Source organism: Triturus cristatus, chromosome 2_1 (assembly GCF_964204655.1).
Source record: "Triturus cristatus chromosome 2_1, aTriCri1.1, whole genome shotgun sequence".
NCBI classification, from domain to species: Eukaryota; Metazoa; Chordata; class Amphibia; order Caudata; family Salamandridae; genus Triturus; species Triturus cristatus.
The window spans coordinates 720,074,489-720,091,912 of NC_140581.1; the positions used below are offsets into that span (position 1 = coordinate 720,074,489).

Consider the following 17,424-nt stretch of genomic DNA (forward strand, 5'->3'; position numbering starts at 1 on the left):
TGCGCAGAAGAAGGCGTCCCTCTACCCCGGCTTTCCGGACTCCCCGCCCGCCTCCCACGACCCTCGCAAGCGCTGCCGTACCTGGCTGAGCCACTTCCCTCCTGGGGAGTGGCTGGGCGAAGAGCAGGATCGTTGGCCTCCTGGCTTGCCGGTCTTCGGTTCCACGGTCGTCTGCTCGATCTTCGGATCGCTCTCCGTCTTCTCCTCCGCTCGTCCCACACCTGTCTCCTTCGGGATACTTCCGTCTTCCTCTTCTGTCAGCCAATCCTCATCGGGCAAAGGTGCTCTGTGGGTCCGCCCCAAAATGCTCGTCACGGGAGGTTCCTCCTCAGTCTTAAAGGGCCAGCGGCCCTCAACAGGGTAGTGTGTTGGTCCCGCTGAGGCGGTGTTCCAGTCCAGGGGCTGAAACGGCAAAGAAGGGGTGGTATTGTCACCTAGGGCCAGATTCGGTTCGTGGAGGGTCGGACTCCGACATATGGGCTGCCATATCATCAACTTATGCCGGAGGGCGCACTGAAATGATCTTTGCCTCCAACAAATCACATGCGAAACTTGGCATTGGCACATTAAACCAGGTGACATACCAAAAAGAAACTGGGGTGAGCACTTAGAGCAAATGGTGCCCCATTGTATTATCTTGGAGACGGTAGGCAAGGTTTGGCCATAACGAACTTGATGCAGCGGTCGGCAAAAGGAAAACGCGGGCGCCGCGATACAAAATGGCGGGCGCCCGCGAGTCACTGAGGTGAAAAACAACGCGGCCGCGTATGGGCTCGTTTGCGGTGAAATGACGATTTAGAAGCGGTATTAAGACTCACCGCATCGTCACCCAACCATGCCCGCCTTTCAAAGACAGGAACAACATCCGCACGAGGCTCTGTACAGGGTAGAAGTCCTGCGTCGCTGCGGAGCCTACACCGGGTCCACCATTTCTCTTCGGCGTCCAAGCCACGCCCCCGTAGAGACAATATCTAGTCTCAGATTCCTTACCAACCCACCCATCCTCCCCACACTGCAGACTAGTTTCTAGGGTCAAGGTTGTTCCCTTTCAGAGCCCTAGTTTTTAAACACACCAATGTCAGTACTCTTCATGGCTCCACGTTTCTCGTGTGGAAAGTAGTGTAATGTAACTGATGTTAGTGCGCCGCAGTGGCATCTATATAGGTGGTGCAGACGTCACTTGCATCTAGATACTGTCTCTACCAGATAAGACGAGACCGAAGGTAAGTAACTTGTCAATTGTGGTCACTCCATCTTACGGGGGAGTTGTCTGTAACTGTGGCTTGTCCTGAGGATGCAAATATGACATCTAGTGTGTCCTGCACTGTAAGTTGGGCCAGAAATGATTTTTGGGAGGTCGACTCGACTCCTGGATCGCGGACGCAGCCGAGACCCGTACAGTGATCGAGACTGCACACTACAGTAAGTGCCACTATTGCCGCTTTAATCTTCTGTTTGGTTGTATAACGTGGAGGCTGGTAGTGAATAGCGCGGATAACTCAATTCGCCCAGTATAGTTTAATTAACACGTAGTTTTCATTGTATTGTAGCTGAATTAACTTTACATCACGGCAGACAAAGTTACGCGCTGTGTGTCAAATCACGGGGGAAACCAGGGGGTTCTTCTGTGTCCGGTTTTCAGTACCGGCATTCCTTCGGCTCAGAATGCAGGTGACTAGTAGTGCAGGTTTAGAGAGATGCACCATAAAGTACCTGGCTGCACAGTTAGTATTACAGAAGACTGGGGACTTGATCGTAGACTGACAGGATATGAAGGAAAGCAAAGGGCAGTATTGGGTGGGTGGGTGCAGTGAGTTAGCCCAGGGTCACTGAGGGACAATGATGGACTAAATGAAGGGTGGCCAAGTCGTGACAGTAACTCTCCTGAGGCTAGCCCGGTGTTGTGGTGGGGAGGGCAGTGCCCTGAGTCGGCGGGACAGCTGATTGTAGTGACTGAGGAATTATTATATTTTTTATCGGGAAGCTGAGATCATCCGCGCTGGGGCCTCAGACATCATATTTGGGGCAGTCAGGTCCCACAGTGCCCTTCCATTTTCAGCAGTTTTAAGATCTTACAATTTCTGGTTGCTCAATGGGTGTAATTTCTAATATGTATTTGTTTCCCTCCTCTGCATTGCTTGATTTTGCGCATCATAAAGTGTCATTCATAGTCATGGAATGTCACTCGTTATTCAACTGAAACTATCAAAATGTCACACATAAGCAATCTTATACCTTGCCAGCTATGCAGCATTTTCAAATTGTGGTTGCTTCACAGCCTCACAGTGCTGCCGGACTGCACTGTGAGGCACCACCATTGCAGTGATCGGGTCAGCCTGCCACCATGGGCTGATAGTGTAATGTATACTGCACAGACACTGAAAGTCAAAAACGCCCGGTCGGCGGTGCTAGCAGAGGGAGGCGCGCTGACTAACTTAAGCTAGTGTCTGCGTGGCCGGGCGGACCCGCCAATGCTTGAATTACACAGAGTGTGTCTGTCGGCTCCTGGCTGTCTCAGCATTAGCCATTGGCCATTTTGCATATACACTCACTCGTCATGTGACATGATCACATCACAGAGAATCTGAATGCCGGCCCGGGCGGTTCAGTTAACTAATCTTGTTACACTGTAGCCTCAGCCAGTCTGCCTAAGCGAGTCCAGAGAAAGCTGGGCCAGCCGGCACGAATCCTGCCACAAACAGTGTGGATTGCACGCTGCAGCCATCCTCCTGACAGTGGTGCTAACAGCGCTCCAGCATGACATCTGAGGAGGCGCTATAAATGCGTGACTTTCCATTTCAGTGTGGTGATGCGGACCACAACACTGAAATGCGTTAGTCTAACGCCTGATGCATGGTACTTGGCAGGGCAGTATATTCTGGCAGTTAGTTAAGGTGCACTGGCTGCCAGGTGGCTAATAGTCTTGTTTAAGAGAGCTTACATGATACATCGTTAAGTACACAGAAAGGTCCTAAGTATCTTCAAGGGAAAATCAGACATTCCCATCCACCACAGATACTCGTCTATTCCTCGGATGAAGTAGGAGCATCTGGGTGGGCACTCTCTTTTACCTGGCCCCTTCTAACTGGAACAAGCATCCTCTCAATCTTCCCTTAATGGAGAACGCTTGCTTTCTGCAGGCAACTCAAAACCCTTTGGTTCACCTCATAATACAGGGCACTGCTTGGTAAGCAAGCAAACAACCAATCATCATGCTACATATCTGCTACATAAGGAGCATGTATATTTTGGGCTCGTACGGTATTCAGATTATATTTGACAGGAATTCAGTTATGTTGACGAAATTCAACCTCCTTTGCATTCCAGGAAGAAGAGAGCCGAATGACCGGACTTTGCGACATAAATTTGTTGAAGAATGTTTATAATGGACTCCTCTTCCCCCATCAAAAGGAGCGTACCCAAGCATCAGATTACATCCTGAAATATAAGATAAAGCTGTTAGTACATCGGTTGATGTCACAGCGACTTCAGGAGAGGAGCCGTAAAGGTGTTACCATGGAAGTGACATTGCAACTCTACAAAGAAACACTCTGCACCGTTAGCTTCCACACACAGGAAATTGTTCTTGAGCAAGGCATCAGAAATTTTAATGTATTATTGTGGAGTTTTTCTTCAGATGCAGAATCTACTTCAAGTATTGATTAGAGAAAATAGTTACAATGTTAATGCTTATTCTGATGGATACCGTGTTCTTCCTGGAGACTACTCTTCCCCTTCTTTCCCTCCACCCTTATTTCTGAGGATGGGGCTGTACTTGTTAAAGATGTTTCCTCTTGCTTATATTGTGCTATGCTTCCCACAGTTCTGGAAACTAAGACTTCGGATAATGCATTTGTGTAGCTGTGATGTCCCTTACCGTATGACTTAGCACGTCTCGTCTCCCAGATTCGCTCTGGCACCAACTCTTGGCCACTCAGTGGGTATCTGAAAGGAATTCCGATCCTGTCTGACAGCTGGGAAGGTTTCTTCAGGTGAGGGATCTGAATTAAAACCGGAGTAACCATCAACAAAAGTGTTTCCAAAGGTTATTAGCTATTTCATTTTGCTTAGGACTTGGGTCAAATACGCTTAACTTCCTAAGGAGCATGATAATTTGAGGCAAAGTTGTACATTGACATAATTGCTTGTCTTGGTACAGTGAGAGGCCCCTAACCAGTTCTTGTGGACAAATATCTTGTCAACGGGTTTAATTTTTACTGCCATAAGGAGCTGGAAACACCGTCTTGCCAAGGCAATCGCAAAGGATACCATAGAATCTTATCTCTGTAGAATTGGGTTGAGTTAGGTGGTCAGGCTCGTATTGCGCCACATTTATGATGGGCTTCTCTGGAACATCCAAGAGGCTTTTTCCTATTGTGTAGCTATTTGTGGGCAGCTTTGCATTGGCTAAATTCCCCTTCCCACTCGAACAAAAGTTTGCAATGTGTTACCCGCATTTTGTAGAGGCAATATCTGAAAGCGAGAATTAGTTATAGATTCCTTACCTTAGAATTACCCCCAGGCGTCAGACTGGATCCTGAGAATTTTTTGTCAGCAGTACCCCTGCACATCGAAAGGTGGCGTTGGTCGGCTCTGCGTTCGTCGTTGTCGTCATGGTCGCCGGGATGACATTGTGGCAGCTACGTAGACACAGCCCGCGCGCCCTGACGTCAGTTCATTCTTCTTCCGCGCCAGCCAGTGCAGAGAGCGGTTCCTCCAGTCACCTTTTGACTGACTTTTTGCTGACTTTTGCAAACGACGTTTGGCGTCTTCGACTCCTGGTGCACGTTAGGGGTGCCCAGTTTCAAAGCTTGCGATTCCTGCCGCCGGTTGATGTCGGTGACAGATCCGCACCGCGTGTGCCTGTTTTGCCTGGAACCTGACCATGACTCCAAGTCGTGTTCCGACTGCCGGACCATGAATCCGAAGCCTTTGCGGGAGCGGTCCCGAAAGCTTCTCGAGGCCCAGCAGTCCGCTCTGTGCCGCTCAAGGTCCTGGTCGCGTGGGAGGTCGAGGGACCGGTCGCGGAGCAACCACCACCAGTCCTCTTCCAAGGCTTCGCACTCCTCAGGTAAGTCGAAGCACAAGAAGAAGTCGAAGAAGCATCGTGGCTCTTCGACTTCTCCTCGGCTGATGCAACGAGGGATGTGGGTGGTGCCCCTCCCACGGAGCCCGCTGGGCCGACTCCGAGTTTCCCTCCCATCCCGGGACCCGGAGCGACTCCTGCCCAGCTTCAGAGTTTCTAGGAAGCGATGCATGCCATCTTTTGGGCAGCCCGACTCTGCCAGTGCACCTTCGGGCCCAGGTGGGGGCCCTGGGCCTTCGACGCCGGCAGCTTCGCCCCCAGCACCACAGGGTCCCCTTGGATCAAGGCCTGGATCCGGATTGGTGCCGGTCGACCTGACCCCGGCACCGATTCTATCGGCACCACGTCCGCAGCCGATGCCGGTTGTGTCCCCAGCCAGTGTCGACCCCGGCCTCCACCCCGACGTGGACACGAAGCCGGACCGACGTGGACCGATGCCCATTCCGGCGCTGATAGGTACTTTTGTGCTCCTGTTCCACCCTGGTTCTTTTAGGCCAGATTGGCAACCAGAGAAGGATGAGGAGGACAGGGAGGGGTCTGGAGACCCTTTAACTGACCAAAATGATCCGGACTAGCGAGAGGAGTTGGGGGTATGCCAGTGGGCTGGATACTTCCCCAGACCTTGGCATGTTGTCTCCTCCTGCCGTGGCTATGGAGGAGGGAGCTTCTAACGCAGTGGTGTTGCGTAAGGCGGCCGAGGTTCTCAACCTCGAGCTACCTACGGTGGCAGTCAGGACTGACCGCCTGACGGAGGGGCTTCAACCGGCAGCAAGCTCTTCGAAGCCCCTGCTGCCGTTCAATGAAGCCCTCACTGACATCCTTTTGGGTAGCTGGTCCAGGCCCAACACAGGGGCTCCTGTGGATAGGATGATCGCCCGACGCCACCGCCCGGCTCTGGGTGACCCCTCTTTCCTCTCCCAACTCCCCTCCCCTGAGAGCTTGGTGGTCCAAGCCTCCACGTCCAAATGCGCATTCCCTAACGCACCACCTGATAGGGAATTCAAAAAGCTGGACCACCTTAGGAAGAAGATGTTTTCTTCCTCTAGCTTGGGACTGCGGTCGGTAAACACCACATGTTTGTTGGGCTGTTACACCCACTCCGTGTGGCAGTGCCCGGAGGAGGCCCGGGCCATACTCTCCCCTGCAGTTGCCGAGGGGAGAGATGCAGCCAAGTTTTCCATTCGCTGTGGATTGGACACCGCCGACTCATTAGGCAGGACGATTTCAACGTCGGTAGCCTTCCGACACTACACCAGGCTAAGGTTGACTGGTTTTTCAGGGGATGTCCAAGCTACCCTTATGGACATGCCCTTTAATGGCTGTCGCCTGTTCGGTGACAAGGCAGACAATGCGCTAGAGCGCTTCAAAGACTCTTGAGCTACGGCCAAGTCTTTGGGCCTCTCCACCACCCGCCCTGCGCAGTCTGCTTTTCACCCCTTTCGTGGCTACGGAAGGGGTGCCTGCCACATCCCTCCCAGGCCAGCACAAGCTGTTCAGCCCTTGCGTGGCTGGGGATGTGGGAACCACCGCCGTGGATCTGGGGGCCAGCGAGCAGGGCAGTCCACCACAGCTCCCTCTGCAGCAGCCTCCAAACCTTCCTAGTCCGACCTTATAGGGCCACCAATCGCCAGTGGGCGGCAGGATTCACCATCACCTCCCCCACTGGTGCACCATCACGTCAGACAGGTGGGTTTTGCAGATAGTCCGAAGGGGCTACTCCCTCCCCTCGAGCCTACCCCTCCATCCATGCCACCTCCAGAAGGAGAAGTTCAGAATGTTGACACTAGCTCAGGTCCTGTCTGCCCTCGACCCGGGAGACTGGATGGTAGCGTTGGACTTGCAGGACACTTATTTTCACATCCCTGTCCTGTCGGCCCACCGGCGTTACCTGCGGTTCATGGTGAGCCACAAGCACTTTCAATTTACCGTGCCCCCGTTTGGCATTACCAGCGCCCCTCAGGTGTTCATGAAAGTGATGGCGGAGGTCGCAGCTCATCTGCGCAGATCAGGGGTTCCAGTCTTCCCCTATCTTGACGACTGGCTGTTGAAGGCAGGCTTGCCCCAGGCTGTCATCTCCCACCTCCAGACTACCGCCGACCTCCTGCATTTGCTGGGGTTCAGCATCAACGTGTCGAAGTCACACCTGACTCCCTCTCAGAAGCTCCTTTTCATTGGAGCGGTTCTGGAGACGACGTAGTTTTGGGTTTTTCCTCCCAACCAGCGAGTCCGAGATATTCGGGCTATGATTCCGATCTTTCAGCCCTTATCCCGGGTTTCGGTCAGAATGACCCTGAGGCTGCTGGGCCTCATGGCCTCGTGTATCCTGCTGGTAGATCATGCCAGGTGGCATATGCTGGCTCTGCAGTGGGACCTGAAGTTCCAGTGGGCACAGCATCAGGGGAATCTGTCCGATTGCTTTCAGATCTCGGAGGGCACTGCACGACAATTGCAGTGGTGGCTAACAAACCAGGATTGGGTCATTGGCAGATCCCTCTCCATTCCCTAACCGGAGTTCACAGTGGTGACGGATGCATCACTTCTGAAGTTGGGTGGTCACATGGGAGAGGCGGAGATGAGAGGTCTCTGGTCTCCGAAGGAGTCCGGGCTCCACATCAACATTCTGGAGCTTCGGGTGATCCGTCTTGCACTGAAGGCATTAGTTCCCTCTGTACGGGAAAGAGCGGTGCAGGTGTTCATGGACAACATCACCGCCATGTGGTACTGCAACAAACTGGGCGGGATGGGGTCGTGGACCCTATGTCAAGAGGCTCTCCATCTCTGGACATGGCTGGAACATCAGGGCATATCCCTGGTGGTTCAACCCCTGGCAGGTTCCCTGAATGCCAGAGCGGACTAACTCAGCTGCAGGTGCTTGATGGACCACGAATGGCGTCTTCACTCGGACGTGTTGCAAGGTCTCTTTCAACAGGGGAGAGTGCCTTGGTTAGATCTATTCGCCACCGAAGAGAATGTGCAATGTCAGCAATTCTGCGCGTTGGCATTTCCAAGGCGGCACTCGCTAGGCAACGCTTTTCATCAAGAGTGGAGTTGCTGTCTTCTATACGCCTTTCCGCCTATACCACTTCTGCCCAGAGTGCTGAAGAAGATCAAGCGCGACCGCAACCAAGTCATTCTTGTGGTTCCGGACTGGGCACGAAGAGTCTGGTATCCCGAACTGTTACACATTGCCATCGATCCTCCGATCAGACTGCCTCTTTGGGAGGATCTTCTGTCACAGCAGCAGGGGACGGTCCTCCACCCAAACCTGTCCAGCCTCCACCTCCTCACGTGGAGATTGAGCAGCGACAGTTGACAGCCTTCGACCTTCCTCCCGAAGTCTGTGATGTTATCTTGGCAGCCAGGCATTCCTCCACTAAGACAGTATACGCCTGCAGATTGAACACATTTGTGGCATGGTGCGCAGCAAAGGCTGTGGATCCCCTTTCTGCCCCTCTTTCTGAGGTTCTTTTGTTCTGCCTTTCTTTGGCCCAGCAGAGCTTTGCTCTTGGCACTCTTAAGGGCTATCTCTGAGCCATTCAGCCTTTCTTAGGCTTCCTGATCAACCTTCTCCTTCAAGTCCCCTGTTGTAAATCGCTTCCTTAAGGGCATTACTAATTTTTCCCTCCTGTTCCCTTTGTAATGCCTCAGTGGGACTTGAACTTGGTTCTTACCTACCTTATGTGCACTCCCTTTGAGCCGCTGCACAACTGTCCTCTCAGGCTTCTGACTTTAAAAACTGCCTTTCTTGTGGCCATCACCTCTGCGCACAGGGTGAGTGCGCTGCAAGCCCTTTCTTCAAAACCTCCTTTTCTGGCTGTTCATCCGGACAAGGTAGTCCTCCAAACTCGTCCCTCCTTCCATCCCAAAGTGGTTACTTCTTTCCACATTGGATAGACCATCACTTTGCCCACCTTCTTTCTGCCTCTTCGTCCCTCCAAAGAAGAGGAGAGGCTCCATCGTCTGGATTCAAAACCTGCGCTTTCATTTTATTTGGATCGCACAAAGCAATTCCAGGTGGATGATCAGCTCTTTGTTGGCTACGTGGCTGCCGCTACATCATCCCGGTGACCACGATGCCAACAACTAACGCGGAGCCGACTGACGCCACCTTTCGACGCGCAGGGGTACCGCTGACAAAAAATTCCCCCGATGGGGGCAATTCTAAGGTAAGGAATCTATGACTAATCTATGTCTCTTACAGATATATCGTTACCGCAGGTAAGTAACGTAACTTGTTCTTTAAGAATACACTTAGGAAAACATAAAAGCACATGAGCTCTTCTTTGCTTGAACGTCTAGGCCTTTTTGCCGCTTGAGTGCAACATTTGGAAGTAGGGACAGGAGAAAATTGAAGAGACCGTAAAATAATCTTGTTGGATGTAATGCTATTCCATCATTTGAAATGTTTATGCATCCGTTTTTAGGTACGTGATTGTGACAATTCGGTGGCAATAAGATGTTATGATTAAAAAAACATAGTATACAAGGCGGCATGCAGTGGAGAGGGCTTTGCTAATAGTAAGTGGATTCCTCTCCTATGGAGTGCCTCTTCACCCTCAACATTTTCTCCCCACTTTGGCTGGAAAAGCTGTCCCTATCACTGTGATCCTTTCAGAGTTTTTGTGGCATGTGCCAAGGTCCCTGATTAAATATTGGGCTGTGGCAACCTGCACGTGTCAAATAAAACCAAGGCTTAAGATTACCTTGTTTATATAAATGCCATAGGAGTATTCGATAACTTTAGGCCACTTATTTGTGCATTTCCAAATTTCCCGGCTCCCATGATGCCACCACACGCACTGCCTCAGCTAGTTACTCCCATGATTCCTGACCAGGGAGCAGTAGGCTGGAAGTCGAAAGATGCTGCTTCTCGAAAGAGGAGAGCAGGAGTAGAACTACTGCCTCCTGATCCTAAATACCTCCCTCTCATGTTACAGTGTTGTTCTATGTCCCTTTAAAAACTTGCATTGGTATGGTAAGGTGTTATGTGATTCGGCATTTGCGTAACACATGCACCCAAGATGGGTGTCCTGGGTCAGTAGAAGATATGGAGGGAGTAGATGGGTGGAGGCCCAGTTTTAGGCTGCAGTAAAAAGGCAGAGTCTGAGACATTATTCGAATTTCAGGTGACTACTCTCAAGTCTAAGGCAAAGAGACAAACCGTTCTAGAACAAATCGACTTGTAGCCTTATGGTATGACTACCAAATTTGACCAGATGGAAAGTAAGAATGACTAACAAGTTTGAGCAGGATCACCTAAATTTGCAGTGGGTATGTTAATTTAAAAATTTGATTCTGAAAATCGAAGCCCAAATCTATTAATAGTCCAGTTGACAAAGCAAACTAAGTTGAAAAGGATATATATGATGCTTTAAAGGGATCCAGAGCAGTGAGTGCAATCATACATGATCGCATTTTGTCAGTCAGAGTAGGAGCTGAGAGATGGTGTTAATGTATGATGGCCTGTATTTGAACACTAGATTTAGGGCATTCCCAAAGTACAGTCCAGAAGACAAGAACACATTTACGAGGAGCTAGAAGTCCTTTGCTTAGAAGACTCCAAATAAAAGGTCTCAAGTAATAATTAAACCTGAATAAAGAAATAACAGTTATCTGAAAATTAGCAATCGCTTGATGAAAAAAGATCGAAAGGGTGGAAATGCAAATCTAGGACACTGGAATTAAAAGAAGAGTCATGCCGTCCTTGTGCCATTGAAAACGTCGCTGTTGGGTGGTATTGAATGCACCTGCATGATCCATGAAGGAACAATGCTTTCGTTCCTTATCCTGGGCATGAAGCCTTCATGATAGTCCTGAATAAGTCAGTGTAAGTCTGAAGCTGTTGTATTCTAGCCCTTTTCCCAGTTTCAGCCGTGAAGGGTAGGAGCGAGAGAAGCTGAATGTTCACTGAATCTTGTGGGTCTTCAGAAGTTCGCTGGCTGCAGTCCTGAATTTGCGTGGATCCAACCCCTTGTCAAGAAACAATTAAACAAACCAGTCAAGTCACCGGTTTTAACCATGCACAGTTTCTTGAAAAGAGGTGACCTTTGTTTCATGCAAACGATTGAGGAGGAAGCACAACAAAAGCATGCTGTTTCTCTACAGACACTCGATTTTGCATTTTGTAAATCTTTTTGTGGCCCAGCTGTGCAATTTCAGTTCTTTCTTTTGCAGGTCAAGGAGACCGGGCAGGTCGCCATTGCTGGTGCATATGTGGATCTCAAGTTGGCTGCTCAACTGTCTCCTTCTAACGAGCTCTCTGAGGTAGGACAAGCAGTAAAGCACCAGATTGTGACTTCTTTTGCAGAATGTGTAGAGATCACCATTAACATTTTCCATAAAGGCAGAGTTGCAGGAGTTAGGAAATGAATTAAAGTGGCTAATGCATGACACCGTTGACAGTGTGTACTTGCACTTTCTAATACCGGTTATGTTGACTATTTAACTTGTTTTTTGGAGTATCCTTCTGCCAAATTTGGTAGTGAGAGGTGGGTGCTGGAATGGAAAAGATCTGCAAGTGTGTGCAGGACTCTGTCATGTGCTGTAACTCTGGCATTCTGGGGCCATATTCTAAAAAGAGCCCTGTAGGCACAAAGGGAGTGTGTGTCTGTTGCTTGTGCCACTGGGGCATGTTGGTATTACAGAGGGGGCTGCAGGCCTCTGCAGTCCCTTCGGTAATCAGGATAGTGCTGGTGCAAGGTGTGCAACAGGACAATCACAAGGGGCCTTCACCAATTAGCATAGGTACATAGCCCCATACAAATGAGGGAGCCCTTTGCATTAGCCCCCGCCATACCACAGAGGCCCGATGGCAAAGAAGCCGTCAGGAGGCTTTACTCATTGTGTGCCACATACAAGGTAGTGCTCAGTACATGTTACCCACCTGAGGGGGCAACATATGAGGTGGGTGCATGGGTCACAAGGTAGCCCCTTCTCCGCAGGCATCCCCTGCAGGCTGGTGCAGTCACTCACTGCACACTTCTGAGGTGGGATCCCTGCCCACCGTTGAATGTGAGGCCCGGTCTCCGTTTTCGGTGAAAAGCAGACCAGTAACTTCAAACAGCCAGTCTGCTGTTAACAATGTAGTTAACAGCTTGTACCAGCACATTTACAGTAATAGGGCGCAGTGACCTGGCCTGCGATGGGTGCATGCAGTATTGAGTGCTCTGTGTTGCAGACCAAGAAACTGCGCCCTTCATATACTGAGGGCCATGAACTTTCTTCCATAATTGATGGAATACAGAGTAACCCCAGTGGCTCTAAGGCAGCGGTGCCCAGTGTAGAAGCTCGAGAGCGCAATCTATGCTATGTTTTCAGAATACCCACATATTATGTAAATGGACTCCATTTAGATGTATTGTGTGTGAATGTGTTTTATGTGGATATCATACAAATCTGACAAGAAAATTGCCCTCCTCGACCCACTTTGCACATCCCTGCTCTAGGGTATGAGCAGTATTGATAACTATTCATTTAGTGAGCACTTATTATAGTGTGTGCTTTATCCCAGAAAACCACCATATTTTAGGCCAGTTATTGTTCTCGAAGAGGTCTTTAAATCAGTCCGATATAAGCTGATAATAAGAATGCTGTTTTTGCAGCATGGTTTACGGTATTTGTTAAGAGTTCTGATGCAGTGGAAGCGAGCAAGTGGCCATATTCATTGTTACATGACAAACAGGTGCCCTATTGGCTGAGTTTTTCGGTGTTCTAAAAACAGTAACCTAACTGAGCCAGTGCTGTTCTTTGCGAAGGATTCCCAGCCATGTTCGAGATGCTTACCTCCTTCATTATAGTCAAACCGTTGTTTGTCTTTCAAGATTGCTTGCTACACTTCCCTCCAGCCCCACTGGAGAAAATCGATGTTTTGTGACTTTGTTTGTCTATAGAAAGATTTGTAACGCCTTGAAGCCTGTATTCACACATGACTTTTTACAATTGTTAATATGCTATTGCAGACCGTTGCCTTTTTGCTTGTTAGTGAGAGGATGTCTCATTTCTTCACACTTACCCGGGGCCTCATACAAACCGAACACCAATTTGTATGTAGATGCACTGGTGTGTGATAAGCTGTTGAGCTTTCTCCATACCCTTAAAGTCACTTACAGCCTGTGTGACTCGAGAATAAAACATGACAAATGCATTGGCAGAACATCCAGAAAGGCCACGTAGGCTTACCGTGTTGAATAATGTAGTGTCGCCTTAAAATATATTCAAGGGAAGGCTTAGGTCCTATATTGCTGTTAGTAAAATCTATGATTATGCGGGACAAAGCTGCACAGTGCATAAACACATGAGAAATGTATGGTATAATGTTTAATAGGCTTTATTAATAAAAAGTACATAAAAATAAGTAATAATTATACCATGTTAAAAATAAGATCTGAAAGAAACAGTTGGTTATAGATTCCTTACCTTAGAAGAACCCCCAGGCGTCAGACTGGATCCGGAAAGTTTTTTCGTCAGCAGTACCTCTGCGCGTCGGAAGATGGCGTCAGTCAACTCTGCGTCTGTCGTTGGCGTCGTGTTCATCGGAATGACGTTGCGGTAGCTACTTAGACGCCGCCCTCGCACGCTGACATCAGTTCTTTCTTTTTCCGCACCAGCCAGTGCAGATACGGGAAGAGCAGTACCTCCAGTCACTTTTTGACTGAACTTTTTGGGCGACTTTTGTCGTCGTCTTTTTGAGCCCTAACAACTCCTTGTGCACGTAGGCTTGCGGTTCTTGTACCCGACTGATGTCGGTGACAGATCCGCACCGCGTGTGCCTCTTTTGCCTGGAGCGCGACCACAAATCCAAGTTGTGCTCTGACTGCCCGTCCATGGCTCCGAAGGCTTTGCAGGAGCGGTCCCAAAAGCTTCTTGAGTGCCGGCAGTCGGGTCCCCGCCGTTCGAGGTCCCGGTGGCGAGGAAGGTCGAGGGACCGGTCGCGGAACCATCCCCACTCGTCTTCTAAGTCTTCGCACTCGGGTCAGGTAAGTCGAAGCACAAAAGAAGTCGAAGAAGCATCGTCGCTCTTCGACTGCTCCCCATCGGTCGGCTGATGCGATGAGTGATGCGGGCAGTGCCCCTCCCGCGGCTCTGCGTGCTGTGCCTGCAGAGCCGACTCCGAGTTTCCCTCCCTTCCCGGGACCCGGAGCGACTCCTGCCCAGCTTCGTAAGTTTTATGAGGCAATGCACGCCATCTTTGGGCAGCCCGAACCCACCTGCGCGCCTTCGGGCCCAGTGGACTCGGTTGGGGGGCCTAGGCCTACTCTGCCGGCGGCTCCGGCGGCCCTCCATGGGTCCAGGCCTGGATCCGGATTGGCCTCATTACGCCTCCACAGGTGCCGCTTCTTCCAGCACAGCACTCACATTCGACACCGGTTGTGCCCCCGGCCGGTTTCGACCCTGGCCTCCATCCTAATGTGGAAACGGAGCTGGACCAGTGTCGCCCGATGCCGAATCCAGTGTGAGTGGGGTTTTTGTGACCCTGTTCACTCCTGGGGTCCCTTTTAGGCCAGATTGGCACCTAGAGGACAAGAAGGAGGACTGGAAGGGGTCAGGTGACCCTCTGACCGACCGGTTGGAGTATGACCCGGACTGGAGAGAGGACCTGGGGGATGCCAGTGGTCTTGATACTTCTCCTGACCTTGGCATATTGTCTCCTCCTACCATGGCTACAGAGGAGGTAGCGTCATACGCAGTAGTGTTGCGTAAGGCAGCCGCGGCTCTCCACCATGAGCTCCCTACAGTGGCGGTCCTGACAGAGGTGTTTCAACCACAAGCGAGCTCTTCGGAGCCCCTGCTGCCGTTCAATGAAGCCCTCACCGACGTCCTTTTGGGCATCTGGTCCAGGCCCATCAGGGAGGCTCCCGTGGATAGGATGATTGCCCAAAGCCACCGGCCCCGGGCAACCCCACTTTCCTCTCCCAACACCCCACCCCTGAGCCTCTACTTCCAAGGGCTCATTCCCTAACGCTCCACCAGATAGGGAATCCAAGAAGCTGGATCATTTTGGGAAGATTATTTTTTCTTCCGCCAGCTTGGGACTGCGGTCGGTAAACACCGCATGTCTATTGTGCCGTTATTCCCACTCTGTGTGGGACACGGTTTCGCAAGTGCTGCCCCAGTGTCTGGAGGAGGCCCGGACAGTACTCTCCCAGGCTGTTGCTGCCGGGAGGGATGCAGAAAGTTTACCATCCGTTGTGGGCTGGATACCGCCGACTCTCTGGGCAGGACGAGTTCCTCGTCAGTAGCCCCTCGACGCTACGCCTGGATGAGATCAACTGGCTTTTCTGGGGATGTCCAGAACACCCTTATGGACATGCCCTTTGATGGCCGTCGCCTTTTTAGTGACAAATGGGACAATTCTCTAGAACGTTTCAAGGACTCACGGGCTACGGCTTCTCCAGCCGCCCTGCGCAGTCTGCTTTCCACCCCTTTTGTGACTACGGAAGGGGTGCCCCATTACGTTCCGCCCAGAGCCACAGGCCGACACAAATTCCCCAACCTTCACGCGGGCTGGGATGTGGGAACCACTGCCGTGGTTCAGGGTGCCAGTGGGCGGGCCAGTCCGCCAACTCCCCTCTGCAGCAGCCTCCAAACCTTCCTAGTCCGACATTTCAGGCCCATCCAACGCCAGTGGGCGGCAGGATCCGCCATCACCTCCCCCACAAGCGCACCATCACGTCAGACAGGTGGGTTTTGGAGGTAGTCCGAAGGGGCTACTCCCTCCCCTTCGAGGCTACCCCTCCAGCCATGCCACCTCAGTACCATCGTATGTCGGAGGATCATCTGGGCCTTCTCCAACAGGAAGTTACGGCTCTCCTGGGCAAGGGAGCCATCGAGCGAGTTCCTGCCCCAAAAGTAGGTCGTGGTTGTTACTCCCACTACTTTCTCGTACCCAAGCAGGACAAGGGCCTCCGTTCTATCTTGGCTCACAGGAATGTCATCCGCTTCCTCTGGAAGGAGAAGTTCAGAATGTTGATGCTTGCTTAGGTCTTGTCTGCCCATGATTCTGGAGACTGGTTGGTAGCGTTGGACTTGCAGGACGCTTATTTTCACATCCCCGTCCTGCCAGCCCGCCGGTGTTACCTGCGGTTCACGGGACGCCACAAGCACTTTCAGTTGACTGTGCCCACCTTTGGCCTTTCCAGCGCCCCTCGGGTGTTCAAGAAAGTGATGGCGGTGGTCGCAGCTCATCTGTGCAGATCAGGGGTTCCAGTCTTCCCCTATCTCGACGACTGGCTGTGGAAGGCAGGCTCGCCCCAGGCTGTAGTCTCCCACCTCCAGACTACTGCCGACCTCCTGCATTCACTGGGGTTCTCCATCAACGTGCCGAAGTCACACCTAACTCCCTCTCAGAAGCTCCTCTTCATCGGAGCGGTTCTGGACACAACGCAGTTTTGTGCTTATCCTCCCGAACAGCAAGTCCGAGATATTCGGGGTATGATTCCGATCTTTCAGCCTTTATCCTAGGTTTCAGTCAGGATGACCCTGAGCCTGCTGGGCGTCATGGCCTCCTGCATCCTGCTGGTCTATCATGCCAGGTGGCATATGCGGGCTCATGGGGACCTAAAGTTCCATCTCTAGATGGGTCGTTTTGTGTATTAAAGTCTGCTATTCTCTGGCTAAAAAGGAGCCTCCATTGGGGCTATGCGCCCATTCCACCAGGGCGACGGCAGCCACTAATGCTTTGGGATGGGGAGTTCCTCTGAATGACATCTGTCAGGCTGCTACGTGGGCATCGCTGCACAGGTTCACCAAACACTACTGGCTGGACAGCCAAGTCCGGAGACACAGCTTCTTTGGCCGCTCTGTTCTCCAGGTCTTCCTGGTGTGAACTTGGTTCGCAGACCCAACTCCGGGGTTGGTATTGCTGGGGTATCTATTCTAAGGTAAGGAATCTATAACTAACTGTTTCTTTCAGATGAACAAGCTACTTACCTTCGGTAACGCCTTATCTGTAAGAAATATAGGTTAGTTATAGATTCCTCCCTGCCCCACCCATCCTCCCCGTTCTGCGAACTGATTTCTAAGGTTAAGGATATCCTTTCAGGGCCCTAGTTTTGTGCACCCGTGGTCAGTGTCTTGCATGGTTCTGCGTTTCTGGCACGGAAAGTCGTGTACAGAACTGACGTCAGCACACAGGTGTGGCGTCTAAGTAGCTACCGTGACGTCATTCTGGCGAACACGACACCAACGACTGACGCGAAGCTAAACGATGCCATCTTCCAACGCGCAGAGGTACTGCTGACGAAAAAACTTTCCGGATCCAGTCTGATGCCTGGGGGTAATTCTGAGGTAAGGAATATCTAACTAACCTATGTTTATTACAGATATATCATTACCGAAGG

At 51.1% G+C, this 17,424-nt stretch overlaps 1 protein-coding gene across 1 annotated transcript in view; it reads left to right on the forward strand.

Moving 5' to 3' along the window:
- The window catches only part of HSD17B4 (hydroxysteroid 17-beta dehydrogenase 4), a 974,808-nt gene that overhangs the window by 862,051 nt on the left and 95,333 nt on the right, over window positions 1-17,424 (forward strand). Inside the window, exon 21 of the mRNA XM_085632660.1 lies at window positions 11,261-11,350. Within this exon, the coding sequence (XP_085488786.1) occupies window positions 11,261-11,350 (90 nt within the window). The remainder of the gene's footprint in view (window positions 1-11,260; window positions 11,351-17,424) is intronic.